At 38.7% G+C, this 19,022-nt stretch overlaps 1 protein-coding gene across 2 annotated transcripts; it reads right to left on the minus strand.

Annotated features, from left to right (window-relative positions):
- Positions 1-7,152: 7,152 nt before the first annotated feature.
- On the minus strand, positions 7,153-17,784 carry wnt9b (wingless-type MMTV integration site family, member 9B). Of its 2 annotated transcripts, none has more exons than XM_052551289.1 (4): positions 17,596-17,784; positions 16,227-16,480; positions 14,449-14,714; positions 7,153-10,277 (listed from the first exon to the last, which is right to left on the minus strand). In XM_052551289.1, the coding sequence occupies exons 1-4, from the start codon at positions 17,679-17,681 to the stop codon at positions 9,807-9,809; spliced, it is 1,077 nt and encodes a 358-aa protein (XP_052407249.1). In that variant the 5' UTR covers positions 17,682-17,784; the 3' UTR covers positions 7,153-9,806. The 2 variants fall into 2 exon arrangements, with proteins under 2 accessions (XP_052407249.1, XP_052407250.1); XM_052551290.1 differs by lacking the exon at positions 17,596-17,784 and adding an exon at positions 16,692-16,797.
- Between the last annotated feature and the right edge of the window lie 1,238 nt (positions 17,785-19,022).

A 19,022-nucleotide genomic window follows, 5' to 3' on the forward strand; every position in this document is an offset into this window, starting at 1 on the left:
CAAAACTTTTGTCTTAATGGTCTTTGTAGAATATTTCACATACAACTTCTTGTGTGAAGTATATATGTGTGAGAAAGAGAGAGTCTGCATCTGTAATGTAATGATGAGTAACGATATTTAGATATTTAGATTAAAGGTATAGTTCACCCAAAAATGAAAATCCTGTCATTAATTATTCACCTTCATGTCGTTCTAAACCCATAAGACCTTCATTCATCTTTGCAACACAAATGAAGATATTTTTGATGAAAGCCGAAACCTTTCTGACTCTCCATAGACAGCAATGTAACTGAAATGTTCAAGGCCCAGAAACGTAGTAAGGACATAATTAAAACTGTCCATTTGACATCGGTGGTTGAACCGTAATTTAATAAGGCTACAATAAAACTTTTTGTGCACAAAGAAAACAAAAATAATTACTTTATTCAAAAATTCTGTGTCAGTTTTGCATGCTCACGAGAGTACAATGACGTGTGTACATTCTTCTGCTAGCAATCGTACTGCAGCACATCCGGGTTCTAGGGTACGTAGTCAACCAGAATGCCTATAGAGCATCACAGTCCAGCCCACAGCTGGTGCCGGAAGTAAAAATTCAATGCAATTTCTGCATTGACATTTAGGGTATAAGCCATAAAACCGTAACCATACATGGTAGATTTAAAACCAGCTACGGCTGTAATAAGCGATAGCATATGCTCATATAAATGCCAAAGGTTCATGGGGCACTAACCTTGTTTTGATATAAATGCCTTTTATTCGCGATGTCTTGGCTAAGTACTTCATTACCCACAATCCTGAACAATCCCACAATCCCACAGTGTTGCATCTGATTGGTGTAGCCATAGACAATAGGTGGAGCTTGTGTAACTGGTTAAACCCCGCGAAGGTCCGTGAAGATCATTAATAAAAAAATAAAATAAAATAAAAACCTGTGTTGCGTTTTTGCACGGTAGACTTATCAGTGCAATCATGATCTCCTTTGCTGCCATGAGAGTTTTGCAGGGAGGTTGGTAACTTAGCTAGGCTACTGTAGCCTTCATATGGTATGAGTCATATCAAGCATTTTATAATGCCACTGTCAAAACAATATTTAGCCTAGGCATACCTTTTTGTGCATTTACTGAACATTTGTGTAATGGCAACGACATGTGTTGACTGAGCGGTGATTGCAGTCAGGTACAAAGCACTGCATCATGTTGCTGACGTTATTGTTAACCACTTTCACACACGCACACAATATATAAAATACACGATGATAAATATAAAAATCAATACACAATACCTATATAAAACACTATTTATTTACACGATTGTAAATTCACTACATTCACTATATAAAATATAATTCACTGGAGGAAAAAGTTCGCGCGAGCGGCTGTCATCAGATTTGGAAGTCGCTCAAAAGGCTCGTTGCCTCGTTCGCGGTTGTGGCTTCAGTCGAATTCAATGGGGCGCGCTGGTTTATGGGATGAGTAGTTCCTGCGCTCGAAATGAAAATATGTACACAGTCTTGTACCTTTGACTTTTTTTGGATTTTCTCTAAATTTTTTCACTCGAAATGATATGTTTCGAGTTCAGCTTATGAGTTCAGCCGTTGCTGGTTATCCTCACACATGCTCTAAAACTCTTTAGATACGGATTTTTCCGAAAGTCAATGGGAGAAATGAATGGGAAATTTACTTCCGGCACCAGAGCCCTCTCGGGCTGTGGGTGGGACTGTGATGCTCTATTACCGCCACACTTACCGTCGCGGTTATGCCTCAGCGGCAAATAAAAATCAGATGTGAAACTCGTTTGTGAATTCACCACCAGGTGGCGCAAAGGGACAGTTAACACCAAAGCAACGTGATGTTTTTACTTGTGCATGAAGATAAAATATAATGAAATAAATAACTAGATTAATAATAACAATAATAATATAGCATTATGACATTAAATCTGAACTAATTATTCTAAATGCTTAAACTTAAATATTTGACTACAGTTAGAGTGAAATATAGGCTACAGTTATTTTTCTAGGCTTGATTTTGTTTCCAGGGTGCAGTCTAAAGTATTAATGCTTTGTTTAAAAAAAACACATTATTTTCACTTAATTTTATTTTACCTTTATTCCACACCGCTCTGTCCCTTCTCTGAGAAACACTCTGTTCATTTCCTGCTTTTATGAAGCCCCTCCCTCATAAATAGGTGATGGGCTCTGATTGGTTAGCTCGTTAGTCAGTGTGCTGTAATTGGCTAAACCGCCTCTAGCACGTGTCTAAAAGTCCCGCCCATCACCACAGCGGCATGTGCGCGAGTTGTATTGTAAACAATGGCATTGTTAATAAAAAAAAAAAAAATTGCTGTGTTAATATCACTTATCAGTTTGAGCCTGATTTAGAAGCAGAGGATATTATTGAAGAAGACAGTGCAGAAAACCTTTTAATGTTAGGCCTATATTTTTTGTTTGTTGTTCTCTCATACTTTTAGATATGCTATTATCTGTAAATGCCATTGCTTATATTAGCTTTTAATATATGGTTTTATCCTGATTAAAGCTTTAATACAGTACGGCAGCTGCATGCGTGTCCATGTATAACACTTCTTATAACTATGTGAAAATAAGTGTATAATTGGAACAGTTCATTGTTGGACTTCAGATGAATGTTAGAGAGAGAGAGAGAGAGAGAGAGAGAAGAGAGAGTGCAGAGTGTGTGCAGAGAAGAGTGACTTGAGGAACAGTATTAAGAACCCCTGAACATTGATTTTGAATCCATTAGAATCATTAGAAGACATAATCATGATTCATATATGAACAGATTTTTTACATGCAACTCTAGTTTTCTCTTCCTCTTCTCTATAGCAGTGCAGCATGGCCTCGCCCCCTTTGCTGCCTTTTACCAGTTTATCTGGGTTTGTTATGTCAGAAAACCAGGAAGTAACTTGTTGTAGTCCCTACCAGCCATTTTTGTAGGCATTAATCTGCCAGAATTTTAAAAGACTTTAAGCTTCATAACTTGGCATTTATTGTTATGCTCAATCAGCAACAATACACATTAAAGTTAATAAAGTGAAACCACAATTAACCACCCCTTTAAATGACTCACTCATTAAGGCAGTCATTTGTCGCCACCTACTGCCGTGACTATGTAATAGAAAGAGTCGGATCTCATCCATTATTAGAACACACAAACGAAAGGTCTGTCTGAAACGTGTAAACTCTGACAAGCAACAAACTGGTATTTATCCCTCATACAAAATCTGAAAAGTGCTGTATAGCCTTTTTGAAATACAATAACTGTTGTATTGTAAATACTGGATATTAGATTCAATTTTTAACTTAAAACAGACGCAATACCCATAATTATAGACAGCTGGACGAATGAAGGAATAAAGAATGCAAAAAGTACAGAGAGATGAAGGGATGAAGGGATGGATGGAGGTATGGAGATATGCACTCAGCTTGTCATAGCTCCAGGCAGTGTGGCTTTGTGATGTGGGCTGAGCAATAACATTACTCATTTCACATTCCAAATTCTTACCCTGTGCCATTGTCCACCTCTCTCTCTCTCTTATTCCATCTTCTCTCTCACTCACTCACAGAAACTTTGCAGACAATACCTTTTTATTAAATTTCTCCTTATCATTTCAAATGAAATTACTCCACTGTTCTTCTGCAAAGTATTCATGTGGTCTTTTATGGTTCATAGCAAAACATAAGGCAACAAATTCATAGAAATATGTTTTTGCTCAAGGCTAAAGAACTAAGCATAAGTTTGTTCCAATAGGTAACCCATAAACCAGTAATCAATGTAAAACTATGTAAGCCATTATGGATAAAGGACATTTGCTAAGCAGCAGAAAATAATATTTTTTGAAAATGTACACTATACATGACCTCTTAGAAATAAACGTTCTCTATTTGCATCTATGGTTCCATAAAGCACCTTTAACATCATTTAGAAACTTAACATTCTCAAAAAGTTACTTTTTTTTTAAAAATTTAGATTAAAGTTTTAGGTTAACATTTTCTTTACACTTAGAATAGAATGGTTCTTTTAAGAACTGTTCACTGAAAGATGTTTTGGGAAACCTGAAAGTGGTTCTGCTATAACTTTTTAGAACCATTATTTTGTGCTAGTTCAACCAAAGTAAAAATGATGTCTGTTAAGAATGGGATAGTTCACCCCAAAATGAAAATTCCCAAACATGTATGACTCTTCTTTCCAAAATCACACACACACAAATCGTTTACATATCACTTTCTTTGGCTGGTTTGCAGTATTTCATCTTGTCACGAGCCTGAAAATGAGATGTAAAGATTTAATTTACTTGTAATTTATCAAAGAGCTAACTGGTATTTCTATGCTATGTGCGTCTGTTTTCTATCCAGAATGAAGATGGCAGATAAAACGTCCTGTCCCCAGAAGGTAACAGACCTACCTGATTGACCTCGCTGCCTAAACAAAACAGTATTACATTACACACACATTATGATTACAGTAAAACATAGTCGAATAGTCCATATTTAAATATCCACAACACAAACACACTTGCATATGCAAATGAAAAGAGGATAAGGATGAAAATTCACACATTAAAGCCACTCATTGAGGAACACACACACTGTCTCCCCCGTTGCAGCCTCTCTCTAGGGGATGTGTGCGTGAGAAGAAGGCTGTGGATGCTGGGCTTTGGGGAAATGAAGGCTTTAGGATTCATTATTAAACTAGTGCTGTATCATCCCTCACAGACCCCCTGCGGTTCACCACAGCAGCATATTCATCTGCTGTCCTGTCCAACATCAAACAGTAACTTATTTACAAAGTAGCCATTTCTCTGCTGCACATTTTTCATTTCTTCATCCATACACTCGCTCACTCACTCATTCTTCATTCCTCCCTTGTCTGAACTCTACCTTTCTCTCCTTGACATGCCCCAAGGGTTAGAAATTCCTTTGTTGAAGCATGCGTGGATCTGTGTGTGTGCTTAAATGTATAGTCAACTAGGCTTAAGACGACAGTTTTTTAGACTTTTTTGGTTTTGTATCAAATCAGCTTTGATTTAAAAAGCCGCCACATGACGTGGCTGTTGTCTTGTAAACATGAAATCTCTGGGCCATTTCACCTCCAACCTTATTCCTGGTTGTTTCTTTAATAAAGGTAAGTACTTATAAACAGTCATTAGACGAGGTCTGGGTTGACGATCTGGGCAGACAGTGAAAGGACAGATCTGTTTGATGGAGAACGACTATTATTCTCATTATGTCTAAACAGAGAATGGGAGAGTCTTATTGGGGCTATTACCTTTAGACACATCAAACACAGCAATGCACGCATGATTTCATGTTCAGATAATAAAGTGCTGTGTACAGGCACATGAGTTCTGTGATGGGTCAGCTTATGGATGTCACCAGGGCCAAACAGTATCTGGAGACTCTTTTCTGTGATTTTTTTTTTGGTCTGTGGAATGGATTTAAATATGGTAAAATGTGGTATTTAGATCTGAAAGCACTCTTTGAAGAAGCTGAAAAAAGGATCCAATTTAATAAACTAACAGAATATTTAATAAATTAACTCACGGTACAAGGGGCTCTTTATGAATAATGGTTGTTTAAATTCTATTGAAATATTTGGAAATTTTGCAAAGATCTGCAGTCAAGCTGCTGTTTTGAAGAAGTACAGGTGCATCTCAATAAATTAGAATGTCATGGAAAAGTTCATTTATTTCAGTAATTCAACTCAAATTGTGAAACTTGTGCATTAAATAAATTCAGTGCACACGGACTGAAGTAGTTTAAGTCTTTGGTTCTTTTAATTGTGAAGATTTTGTCTCACATTTAACAAAAACCCAATGAATGTTTGAGGCTTACCCTCTTTGTGAAGGGTGTCAATGATTGTCTTCTGGACAACTGTCAGATCAGCAGTCTTCACCATGATTGTGTAGCCTAGTGAAGCAAACTGAGAGACTATTGTGAAGGTTGAGGAATTCTTCGCAGGTGTTTTGAGTTGATTAGCTGATTGGCATGTCACCATATTCTGATTTTGTGGGTTTTTGTTAAATGTGAGCCAAAATCATCACATTTAAAAGAACCAAAGACTTAAACTACTTCAGTCTGTGTGCATTGAATTTATTTAATACACGAGTTTCACAATTTGAGATGAATTACTGAAATAAATGAACTTTTCCACGAAATTCTAATTTATTGAGATGCACCTGTAAATAGCTGCACTATACAAACACAAAAAAGTAAACTATAGACTTTAGTCAGGGTAGTGCCATATTAAACTTTCGGGTACACAAAAAGTTAATAAAAGTTTTACATGAACTTTGTGAATTGTGAAAACAAAACGCAATCTAGGGGAAAGTGTGTGCCGTTAGACTGTAAGCCTCATTTTCTTTTAAATTCTTGTTAAATTCAATATGATGCATGACTAAGGTCTATACTGAAGAAAACTAACATAGATATGTTTTATAATTAAAATATATAAAAATCCAATGATACTTCATTATTTTTTCCCTCACTCAAAAGTAATGAAGGGTTTACAAACAATGGAAAATCTATTGTGGACATAAGTTTATACTTAACAGAACAAACATTAATCAAAAACTTAAACAGGAACTAGAATTGGTGAATATTTTGGTTTCATTTGGTTAAATTAAATGAACTGAGGGATAGAGGACCATTGAGGTGAGCCTGTTGGATTATTCTCCCGGCTTACAGACATTTACAACAGCCTTTCATAAATTAGCTTTGTTACTGGAAAGCTACACAATTATGAATGTACCTGAACTATAAGTAACTCACTTGCCTCATGCCAGACTCCCGGTGTCCATTACTTAGGTATTGTGCATGCGAATGTGTGTGTGTGTGTGTGTGTGGCAGGGGCACATCATGTGCAAGCCCAACTATTTGTATATGTTTTGGGTGAGTGAAATTAGAATGAGGCTCAAGTTGAGAGTAGTGACAGGAAAATACTGCAGGTCAGGATCCATCAGCTCCATGATTAGCTGTGATTTAACTAGAGAGCAGGTGTTTGCGTGCAGAGCTCTGGACAGGTGTGCAACCACAAACACAGAAAGAGAGAGAGAGAGACAGAGAGACAGAAAGGAAGTGAGCATTTTTTACATTTCATTTCAAGAGGTCAATCTGTTGACAAATGCCAGGCACCATTTTTACAAATGTAGTATTTTATTTGAATATGATAAATTGGTTCTTAAATAAGGAAATAGTTCACAAAAGTTTTTAAAAAGAAATGTATAGTAAATGCATCTGTATTTCAGGCTAAAACTTTTAAAAGAAGCATTGTCTTAAATATCTAGTAAGAAAAAACATCTTAGTATTTCATTTCCCCCATAGACCGGGTGAGGTAGTAGAAAAAAATCCCCGGCATGAAATCACAAAGTGAAACATTACACTGTTAAAGCTATGACAACACAAACAAACACATAGACTCCATAACCCACAGGTTGACAGAGGGTTCATTACGGATATCTGTGCTATAAATGTTACCATTTCATCAGATGCAGCAGAGAAACACGCTCACATCCACACACATCCACTCAGATGTAGGAAACAATCTCATTTGGATTTTCACAGCCACTGTTGGGGTTTCAGATATTTGCATGTGCTGACTCAGTGTGAGAACTCTCTTTCTTCAGTAAAGTCTCTTTCATAGAAACTGAATCGATTCCAGGACAAAGCTTTCATATCATGCATATGAACTTCAAATGAGTCTGAGTGAAACCCTCTTGAAGCAAACGTTTTAGACATTACAAATGCTTCAGCTGAATGGCATGTCACTGAATGCTTGGACTTTCTTTCACTTGATTGATGTGGCCAATTTTACTGCAGTTTTCTGCCTTCCCAGAATCACCATGCACACACACACACGCACACACAGAAATAGGCACGTACACGCTCACATTCTCATACTTTAAATTTGAGTTTCAGTTGTTAAGTGAATAAATGCATGTTATGTTTATTTTAACAGAAAATATTTATGAGTAATACTTTGTGTCTGAGTTAAAATGTGCCTTTATGTGCAGTGCACCTACACAACTAATTTTCAACAATTCCACTCGCATTTGGTCAAAACAAAACAAATAACAGCTAAGAACTGTAAAACAAACAAAAATTGAGCTTAAAAACAGCCAAATTAATACAATATAAAAAATAAAGCTAAAATTAACAAAACATTACATAACAAAAAATATTAAATATCCCTGTAACAAAGGCCTCCATTGGGAATCCAGCACACCTACTTTCAACTCTTTCTGCTTTCAGCAAATTCTGAAGAAAAAGCGCTGTTATTTGCTCTGATTGGTAATGGGCTAATGGGGGACTGGAATGGGCTTTATCAAAGGCTTCATACACATGAAAGGGCTTATAGAATTTATAGACCAGAGAACCTTGCTTACTAGGAAAGGAGATGTTTTCCTTTGTTCTGGATGGTACATACTCACTCTCATTGCCCTTGATGTGAAACCGTAGAATAAAGACTACATACTCAGAAGCCCAGATGTGTGCACACAGTATATGCAGCTGTAGGGAGAGGTGATGTTCGGGTCATGCTCTAATGACACACTTTGTTCTGTCTGATCCCTAATGCTTTTGCCATACTTCTACACAGTCAAAGCTGGAAATCATGCAGCAATATGACAAATATAAATAAAAGGGTGTAGATTTGTGAATGCAGTCTGGAATACACCAGTAAGTGTACTTGAAGCGGGTGCGGCAGGTGGTCAGTTTTATCGAATTGCAATAAATACATTCCTATCTATTACCAGATACAGCAATTTAGTGGCCATTCAATATCTAAAGCAAAATATTTCTGATTATATAACTTTCTTTAACATTCATTAGAAGAGTCTATAAAAGTAGACAGTGTCCCAGTAGATTTCCAGTTTATCAGCATTACCACCCCCCACCCTCCCAATTTGTAATATATCTTTGTTAAGCATTATAACTGTGAATACCATAACAGACATAAGTACTTTCTTCACTACATATAAAAGACTATCATAATATTCACAAATAAATGCATTCATAAGTGCCTCATACTCATATGTGGACTCTCAGAGCAATAGAGAGATATACAGTACAAGCAGTCAGAAATATAATTGAGCAGACCGCCGTCTCACTTCCTCACTATCAGTTTGAGTATAACTACACGGATCTAGGCAGATCTCTAGTACATTGCCATCAGTGTGTGATCAACACAGACCACTCAACAGGCAACCTCCCAGTGAAGTTGGTTTATTGCTGCAGAAGAAAAAAGTGGCCTGGTTCAATTCAAATCTCCACTAAACTAGGAAACATATGAAACGTCCCATTTAGTTTCCTTGACAGCAGAAAAGCTCATTTGAATCTAAGCATCTCACAAATGCCCTGGGACCCATGGCCAGGTTTGCCCACACTTGTGGCATGAGTTAACGGGTCTGTTTAATCTTTAATGAAGAGAGGGTATACATATTTTGCTTGCTGTCCATGTTAAAGGGTTTGAGCTGAAGAACAAAAGTAAGATTTCCTCAAAGGTTGAGCTGGGGTGGTGGAGGAACTGTCAAAGGCACTTATAAATGCTTGTTCAGGCACTGATTGGTCGTATTAAATGACCACGTTCCTCCTGAACGTTTGTTCAGAACTCCATGTGGGAGCCCAGAGTTTAAGAAAGTGAATCACAACTAAAGCAGGTAAGACTGGCAGATCTTTTTCCTTATCACAACCTCAAAACCTCTCACAACTCTACTAGTTGTCTAGCCGACGCATTAACAATCCTCAGCCTTCTTCCATTTCCACATTGTCTTCTCGGTCTCCTTCTTTGCTATCAGTGTTTCTTGCAGGTGTAGACCTCTTCCTCTTGGAGGCAGGTTTGACACTCGACGTGACAGCACCAGCGGACCTGGCAGTGGCAGGAGAGGGTGGTGAGGTGGAGGGCCGTGTTGTAGCCCCGTCCACAGCACAGGCTGCTGCAGCTGGTGTCCTTTGAACACGTTCTGCCAGCCGTCCCGGGGGAGTAGCGCGATGGCCTGCAAAAGCTGGGCGACTCCTCCAGAAATACCAGCTCGGTGGGCCGCAGACGGGGACCTGTGTTGCTGTGGCGCCGTGGGCTGGCCAGCTCGGTCTCTCCAGTGGCAGAGTTGGTAACACTATGCACTCGAATGGCCGTGTCATAGCGATACTTCAGCAGATGGCCTGTGTCTTGAAACGGGGAGAGCTGCTTCCAGCATGTTCTCACAGCACAAGAACCGGAGACACCGTGACACTTACAAGTAGTCTTAAGACCACTCTTCACCGCCTGAGAGAAAAATTAAAAGACAGAGGTGAAGACATGAACGCTGCACGCCAAATACAACACTATGATCCTGTGAAAATGAAACAAAAAATTCAATATAGGCTGCTGAAGTTTGGTCTCACTTATTGGATTGGCTTTGACCTTTTCACATGGATATTTGGTACTGAAGAAGATTTTAAAGAGAAACAATTTTTGTAAAGCTATTCACACTTCAGCGATTTTTTGAGTTTTGTCTGGTGATGAAATGTGCCAGCCAATAAGATATATGTTTGGTAACATTTTATTTCAAAGGGGTCATATGATGTAGCTAAAAATAACATTATTTTGTTTATTTGGTGTAGTGAAATGTGTTTATGTGGTTTAAGGTAAAAAAAAACACATTATTTTCCACATAATGTACATTATTGTTTCTCCTCTATGCCCTGCCTTCTGAAACGCGTTGATTTTTACAAGAATCTTTGTTCTGAAAAGCGAGGTGTGCTCTGATTGGCCAGCTATCCAGTGCTTTGTGATTGGCCGAATGTTTTAAGCGTCTGACGGAAATGTTATGCCCCTCAGAATATACTGTTATGGCGTGTCCTGGTCAGAACACTGGCATGACAAGACAAAAACAATGAAACCCATTACAAAAGAGGCAGTTGCATCCAGTGGGAACATAATTACTGATTATAATGACTTATACTGTCTTTTTACGCATTGCGTTGAATATCGCGCTACGTAAACATAAAACCATGTCTGCATTTGTGATCTGAGAAATGACAAACAACAAGCTCTAATCTACACTGCTCAAAACTCGCATATGAATCATAGCAAATCCTTTACATATGTAAATCTAGCAGCAGCTCGAGAGAGGAACGGCCCATGGCTTGAGTGAGCAGCAGCCAGCGGCTAGAGCGAGGAACAGCTGGTGGATTTGACAAAGTGGATGTTGTGCTCTTTTTGAAGCCCAAGCAAAGTAGTTTCACTTTCACAATGAAACACACAGCTTCTCCACGAAATGGCACTGACAGCAACAGAGAGAATAAAAGGTTCGCCCTTGTTTCTTTGCATGAGCATTTGTGTGGCGTTTTGCAGATCTTCCCACATAGTGACGTAGACATGTGGAGGCGTGTTAGAACGAGCCATTTTAGGAGGGCGTGGACGAGTCTTAACTTTTATAAAGTATATCTCTTTGGATTTGAGACTTTAGTCCGTGCAACTTTACAGATCTTGTTAATGCACCAAAAGCTTGTAACACTCCAAAGAGAAAGGAAAAATTTAAATCGCATCATATAACCCATTTAAGGTGTCCTTGTCAAGCATGTTACATGTTACATTCATAAGAAGAATAAATTACCGTATTTTCCGGACTATAAGTCGCACTTTTTTTCATAGTTTGGCTGGTCCTGTGACTTTTAGTCGGGTGCGACTTATTTATCAAAATTAATTTGATATGAACCGAGAGAAATGAACCAAGAGAAAACATTACCATCTACAGCCGAGAGAGGGCGCTTTATGCTGCTCAGTGCTCCTGTAGCCTACACTGAACAGCATTTATTGGTGGCTATACACGGTAATGTTTTCTCTTGTTGCTTGGTTCTAAATAAATGTGACTTAATAGTCCAGTGCGACTTATATATGTTTTTATCCTCATCATGACGTATTTTGGGACTGATGCGACTTATGCGACTTATAGTCTGAAAAATACGGTATGCATAATTGCATGCAAGTAACCATAAGCCAAACCCCAACCATATAGCACATGTAGTTAATTAATATTACTCAATACTTAAATGTATAATTACACTGCAACAAGGACACCTAAAAAAAAGTGTAGCCTAAGCTTTTAGTCATATGTCCAAATCCCAAGCCTGATAATTACTTTGAATCAAATTTGAGTTAACTCGATATTACCGCAGTAATCATGAGTGGATTCACCTTTGGTGTGAACAGGCCTTTCGTTGGGGATTTCTCTTAATTTATTTCATATTGCATTGGTGTAAATGGGCCCTATTAGACCTAGGGTGACTAGGGGATCTCAGCAAACTTTCAAGGGGGCCTCAAGATTACTAAAAAGTAGTAAAAGTAAAAGTTTTAAAAGTAGAATTTCTAGACCCAAATAGTCACATAAATGAAAATCTTGAAGCTCCATTGGCTTTGAATGTGCAAATGAATAACACTTGATTTAAGCTATTGACAGTTTTGTTGTAGTTAGAAATACGAAGCTGCTAGTAGCTACGTGATTAACGTTAGCTCTCATTAGGCACGCTACCTTGGCTGTTAACTGATTTTAAGTTTCAAATATTCACAGGCTAGGACTAAACAATATAACTATTATACAATATCTGTTTGTAATTGTGTCTGACAGGCCTGTACACATCAGAAACAATGAAAAACAAAAGGTCCCTGGAGCGACTTCTGTATCAGGAATCCGTTTGTTTTCCCCCAAAAAGGGGCGTTAACCTTCGATGACGCCAAAGTAGCGTTGGTCTCTATATATATATATATATATATATATATATATATATATATATATATATATATATATATATATATATATATATATATATTTATGTTTTATCAGTTAGATATTGTGAGTAAGCGTATTTTCCTTCTTCTCAACTCTTAACCAAAAATCATGACCAACTGAAAAAGTAATGGGACCTTCAAGTTACATTGTGGACAGCTGGCAGGCTTAGAGTCCAAAAAGTTGGAAACCACTGGGCTAGAGAGGACTATTTTACATGATTGGGAAGTCACATTAATATATTGTTATGGATTATCTCCCCAAAAGTGGGGAGGGAAGTGAGCATACAAGTTGTAAATGTGGAACAGCATGTTTTCCAAAATTATAAGTTGTTTGAGTAATTCCGCTGATACTCTAGGACTCCATAGCCTTGAGCTAAAAACATTGGGTTGACTTGGTGTAGATGGATGCAGGTGGAATGCCTGAGCTGGCGGTCTTTCCACTCTGACCTGCACCTCTTGAAGACCACCATCCCTGATCTATGCTCAGATCAGCACATCTTTGTTTTTTTGCTCTCTCGCCCTCCATTTTCAATTTCAATGTATTGGTACTCTAAATTAAAATCACATCATTTATTGGTTGACTGTTGATCTATGTCTCCTATTCATCCTCCTCTCTTCATTTCACATCAACTGCGGAAGTAGCTGCAGAGCAAATCAGTCTATCAAAAATGGGCCCAAGGGGAGATGGGGAGGTCAAATGGTCGATGGGGGTGTTCCACCCTACACAGGTATGAGCTCCCACCCCAGGGCCACATGAGCAATACAGAGAAAAAGCAAGGAAACGAAGAGAATCTGAAAGGGGAGGGGAAAACAAGACCTCAGCCACCTTTGCTTGTTTTTGTTAACCGCCATCTGTGGCCTGAGGTGTCAACTGTGGGAAACAACAAAACCGGAGACTGATAAGATAAGATCCGAGTTTGTCCAGCAGTTCTTTTCTTACTCTTTCTGTGAACCTCGTAAAGCCTCCCCCTTTTTCGTTCCCTCTGTCTTTCCCCGAGGCTGGCCGTCTCCTGGTAACAGTACTGTTTTGAGGGATGTTATGAGGATTTATGAAAGTCTAGGAGAGCGGTGGCGACGGCGGCAGCAGTAAGACTGGTAAAGCGGGAGGCATAGGTGGAAAAAATGCTAGTATATTACAGAGGCCTCTGCATAATCGCCCTCATGGGAGACCTCTAATTTTGAAGAGGGCCTCCACAGCAAGCGCTGTCATGCCTGGACCAGTGGAAGGAACACCTGGCTCTAGAGAGCTGGCCAATACCTGCTCACCTACCTGCCTCACCCCACTCTCTGAACTCTCCTTTGGGCAACAATGAACTAGAATACCGCACCCCATCAACCAAGAGAGGACGCTATAGTGTCTGTGAGAGAGTTAACCCTTACAGATCTTCTCTAAATGACCTTTGGAGGGTAATGGATCATGTAGACTACACCCTTAAAAATAAACGTTTTATAAGGGATTCCATGAAGAATCAACGGAACCCTTCAAGTTCTACTAAAGGTTCTTTATATTATTATATTATAGTTTACATGTTCTGCAAATTAAGATAAAAACTGGTTCACTGGGGAACTACTTTACGAAAACCCCTTTTGAAAACTTTACTCTTAAAAGCGTGCATTATATTATTTTTTTAAATAGGCATAGGCTTGTTCATATTTTTTGTCTTACCCGGATGCCGACGTTAATGTTGTGAGCGTCGATTTGGGCACGCAGGTCCTTGCTGACCCGTTTTTGCCCCAAGAATTTCTTGAGAAACTTAGTGCTGTATTTGAGGTTGTCCCCGCATACGCCCCACTGCCAGGCCTCGCGGTGCTGCAGACCAGGAGAATCGTCGCAGGTGCAGCGCTCCATGCGCCCCGAGCTGCACGCTTTGGCCAGCGCGTGAGACAACGCTGCTGATGACACCGCGAGCAGGAAGGCCGTCTCTTTAAAACCTGATGAAGTAATGCATTCATAAATGAGCACTGAGCAACTGTTTTAAAGGTGTACAGCTCTTTTTAGACTTTAAAAAGTCGTGCACAGAAATAAAATCAGCCTATTAGTGCTTTTGAGAAATGTTTTAAATAGCGTGCATTGAAATAATGACTCCAGGCATATCATTACTAACGTAATAAAAGATTTGATGTACTAATTGGTAACCTCATAAGGGGGGCATAAGGAGTTCACATTACAAGCTAAATACTGAGCACTTAAAACAATCATCTCTGATTGCAAGTAACGCAAATCTAAAGTTCTTTTGATAACTGATAACAAAGTGGATATGATATGTCCACAATAAAATAAATATAGTGGATCTTTGTTTGTAGCTATGCCTCATTTTTCTTTTGAAAAACATTTATATTACTATATTTATTATTTCAAAATCTACTTCAAACGAAAAGGCCACCCTTATCAAGCCTGTATGGAAACCCTAACATGAACTATAGGCTACAACTTTTCCAATTAAGTATTAAGTGCAGTATTGTCACGATCCTTAAGCACAGTCCCTGCTCGCAGCCTCCTCGTAGCCTATTATTGTTTGCTTAAATCAGAGCTGAGGCAAGGCGTGTATTTTGATCCAATTAATTATTATTTTGACTAAGTTTTCTGTCAGATGAAAGCGCGCGACCACGCCGCCCTTTTCCTCTGAGAACTGGGCGCTTTTCCGCGAGATAAAAATACTTCATCTGGCCCCGCGAGGCCTCACCGCACAGGGATTCCGCGCTTCCCAAGTCCCTAATTACCAGCGGACTGACCTACGCATGGCTTTCACATTCACATCCTGCACATTACGCACATGTTCGTTTGGAAGCAGCCACCACATGCAGGTCTCTGCATAGTTGTTAATGCTAAAACATTCCCTTTCTGACAATATAAATAAGTAGTACTGACTAATTTAAGGCTACCAAACAGCAAATTGTACAATTGTGTTTTGTGGGTTTTAAACTCACAAGATTCGGTCTTTTCTTTTTGTTCCATGTTAATATTAAACAATTGCTTCAACAATGAAAACGCTTTTTTAAATTTTTACTATGTGATATTCCTAATGGAACAAACTTTTTTATTTAATTTTAATTAATTATAAATTAATTGTTTTGTCTTCCTTCTCCATTTGGGCTGTCATCAACATTCCAGTTAAACAAAGGCCAGTAGCCTATCTATCTATCTATCTATCTATCTTTAGATGGACATACCATTTTATTTAGAACCCCCCCCCCCCCCATCATATTCAAATTATGAACAATTCCATAAACGAATGACCTTGAGCGCAAGGCTAAAATGGCTGAACTGTGAACCTTATCATATTCCAACATATTGTAAAACATTTCACAAAACATTTGTACATTTAGTTTGATGTTAATAACACTTAATATTTCTTTTTAATTTCTTACAGAAATGTGCTTTTAAACACAAGTTTTCAGAATGGAACACAAATATTGTGGGAATAAGGGTGACATATATTTTACCTCGTTTTAAAAGGCTTCCACGGCCATCCATACTGCAGTTCCAGCGCTCGTTGCGGAACTGATAGCGGCACTCCAGGAGGCTGAGGCGGACAGATTCCCTCAGAGTCTCCGCCAGCCCCGGTTCTCGCCGGCACAAGCGCTTTTGCCGGCGCGTCAAAGTCATCTGCTCGCATTGCTTCAGGTGCGCTTTACCGTTCGGAGACTCGTTGGCAAAAGGACCGGGCAGAAAGACCAGTGGCTCGCGACCTGTAAGGCTAACAATAACATGCACGCTACAGTCACTCAAACCATTCATTTATTTTTCAGCAGGGGGTTAATTTTGATTTGTTCACAATCACCACATATTTAAAAGACACTAAAAATAGACCTTCAAGACCCTTTTGAACATCACACAGAGTGTAAGACGTTTTCATCTTAATGTTATAAAACATCTTTGGTTTAACTTGTTACAATTATTTATCTCACCCCAATTTCCAATAGGTTTCCAGAGTTTAAACTTTGTCACTAAGGTTAATGTAGGCTATTTGAAAACTTAAGACAACAAATTAACTTTTTTTTTCTAGAATGCCCGACTGATGGCACATCTGCTTTGAATATATGTTTAAATACCTAATTTGAATAGTCTTGTTTGAATAAATAATGCAGAAAACTACACGTGCTCTTTCCCCAGTCACCCAGTAGACGTCTGAGCGCCCTTGGATTTACTGTGGCGCTTAACAAATTTAAGTAAGCACTCTTAAATAAAAACCAATTGCAGAGTGTTTTTACGCTCATGATTCTTATTATAAACACAAGTGGAGCAACGTCCTATGAGCATAAGCCAGAAAGATCTTAATTATCAGGTAGTGCGAGGGCAAGGACGCGGTGCCAAACCATCGGAAGACATCTGGATCCATACACTGCGCTGCGCTCAACGCCAATAATCGACCAGCAGCACACCATTGACATATTTTAGACACATCAATGTTTTAAAAACATTAACAACTAGAAAAAAAACAACAACTTTAAATTACATCTAACAGCGTTACTTGTAGCTACTTTTTAAGAGCAGACAAAAAGTCTTCCTTATTTAAATAATTAATTTGAGATATCTTTAAAATGCCACATTCAGGATATAATGATATGACTTAGCCTCATTTGATTATTTGTAACAGACAACCTGCAATGTAGCTTTTAAACCTGATTGTTAAACATACAACCAATAACAAGATATGCGTAATTGCGCATGGGACATCCAACATCACCAAATATCTCCACCTGTTGCCGCATCTTAAAATGATTCGATTCCATGTGAAATGCAACAATAATGCAGTCAGAGGCTATTTCCATGAGTTCAGAAAAGATAGAGGATAGAAAAGTCTCTGCTGACCCGAAATAGGCTGCTGCGTGGGAAAGAAGGATGCAGAGGGCAAAAAGTCGCAGCGGACAGGCAGTCCTCGAAAGCCCGGTGCACATGATGACGGGTCGACGCTGCTCTTCATTGCGCTATCTGTCCGTGTTGAAATCCCAGCTGTGCTGGACAGCTCAACTTCTTAAAGGGGCAGAAACTCATTTTAGCCCTTGGGGAGGCGCGGTCCCGAGAGGGGTGAGGCACGCCAGACTTACTGGATCATCAGTCACTCCGCCCATTGCCAGGGAAACGATATTTCCCTACATATTAGCAGGTGCGTTTACCTGCTGAAGGGTTCACATTTATTTAGGGCTGAGTTAGTTCCTTTTCATTCTAATCAGATATGGATTTAAAAAAACAACAACCAACACTTGCTATAAATACTATTCTTCTTCTTATTTTTTCTTTTCTGAGTTCAGTATAAGGATAATGAGTGTCTGTTTACTCTTGTTTAATTTTAACACCTTGTTTACAAACTGTGGCTCCATTCTCATTTCCTCCGCATCATTAACACACTGGCGTCTTTGATGCGGTTGTCATCACTAGGCACGAGATATAATGAGCTAATCATGACTGATCTTTCATCTCAGTTCCTCTCGCCTCCATCAGTCACTGACCAACCGGACTCCACATTTCCCTTATGATGTCACCTTCTTTGTTTAAGACACCCACCTTTATGACGGAGGTGTGCCAGGTGCACTTCCTGCTTGTGGTGACCAATCCAAACAATACAAATGAGACATAGGCCTGTGTGGGAAATGTGAAAAATATGGGTGAATATAATGTTTAAGAGGACACACAATCATTAGTGTTGGATTCACTGATCTATATGTGGTTGGATTCTTGATTAGAGATCCATTTGTTTAGTTTCAAATTGTTTTCAGGTCTTTGAAATGATCATCAGATAACACATAAGCTGATACTAAATTTAAGAGTGTTAGGTATGCCACTATTTATTCAGATAAGTTTATCTTGTTGACTGTAATATCTTGGATACAAGACTCTTGTTCTGTGCAACTGTTGTTAGATGAAAAGTTGTTAGATTAACTTGCATTTCAGGACTATAACACCTTATAACAAATAGAATCTTTCCAACAATTGGTCCATTTATGTGTCTCAGATATTTTAAGGTCTGAATTGGAAAAAGCCTGTTTGGTCATATTTCTCTATCATTGCTGTTGGTACAGCTTGAAAGAAGCTTCAGCCTAAAAATAGAATTAGCTTTATTAATTGAATGGCATACTCTCAAGGTACCCAACTTTTATGTTAACAATAGCCTACTTTCATATCATCACTGCTTACCCAGATGGGTAACCTGTCCCACACTGACATAAACTTTTGAATGTGCCATCCAGGTACAATCTTGAATGAGCTGCCAGCAGTTGTAGCTTTGTGGTTTCAGTGGA

Source organism: Carassius gibelio, chromosome B3, assembly GCF_023724105.1.
Source record: "Carassius gibelio isolate Cgi1373 ecotype wild population from Czech Republic chromosome B3, carGib1.2-hapl.c, whole genome shotgun sequence".
In the NCBI taxonomy this organism is placed as follows: domain Eukaryota; kingdom Metazoa; phylum Chordata; class Actinopteri; order Cypriniformes; family Cyprinidae; genus Carassius; species Carassius gibelio.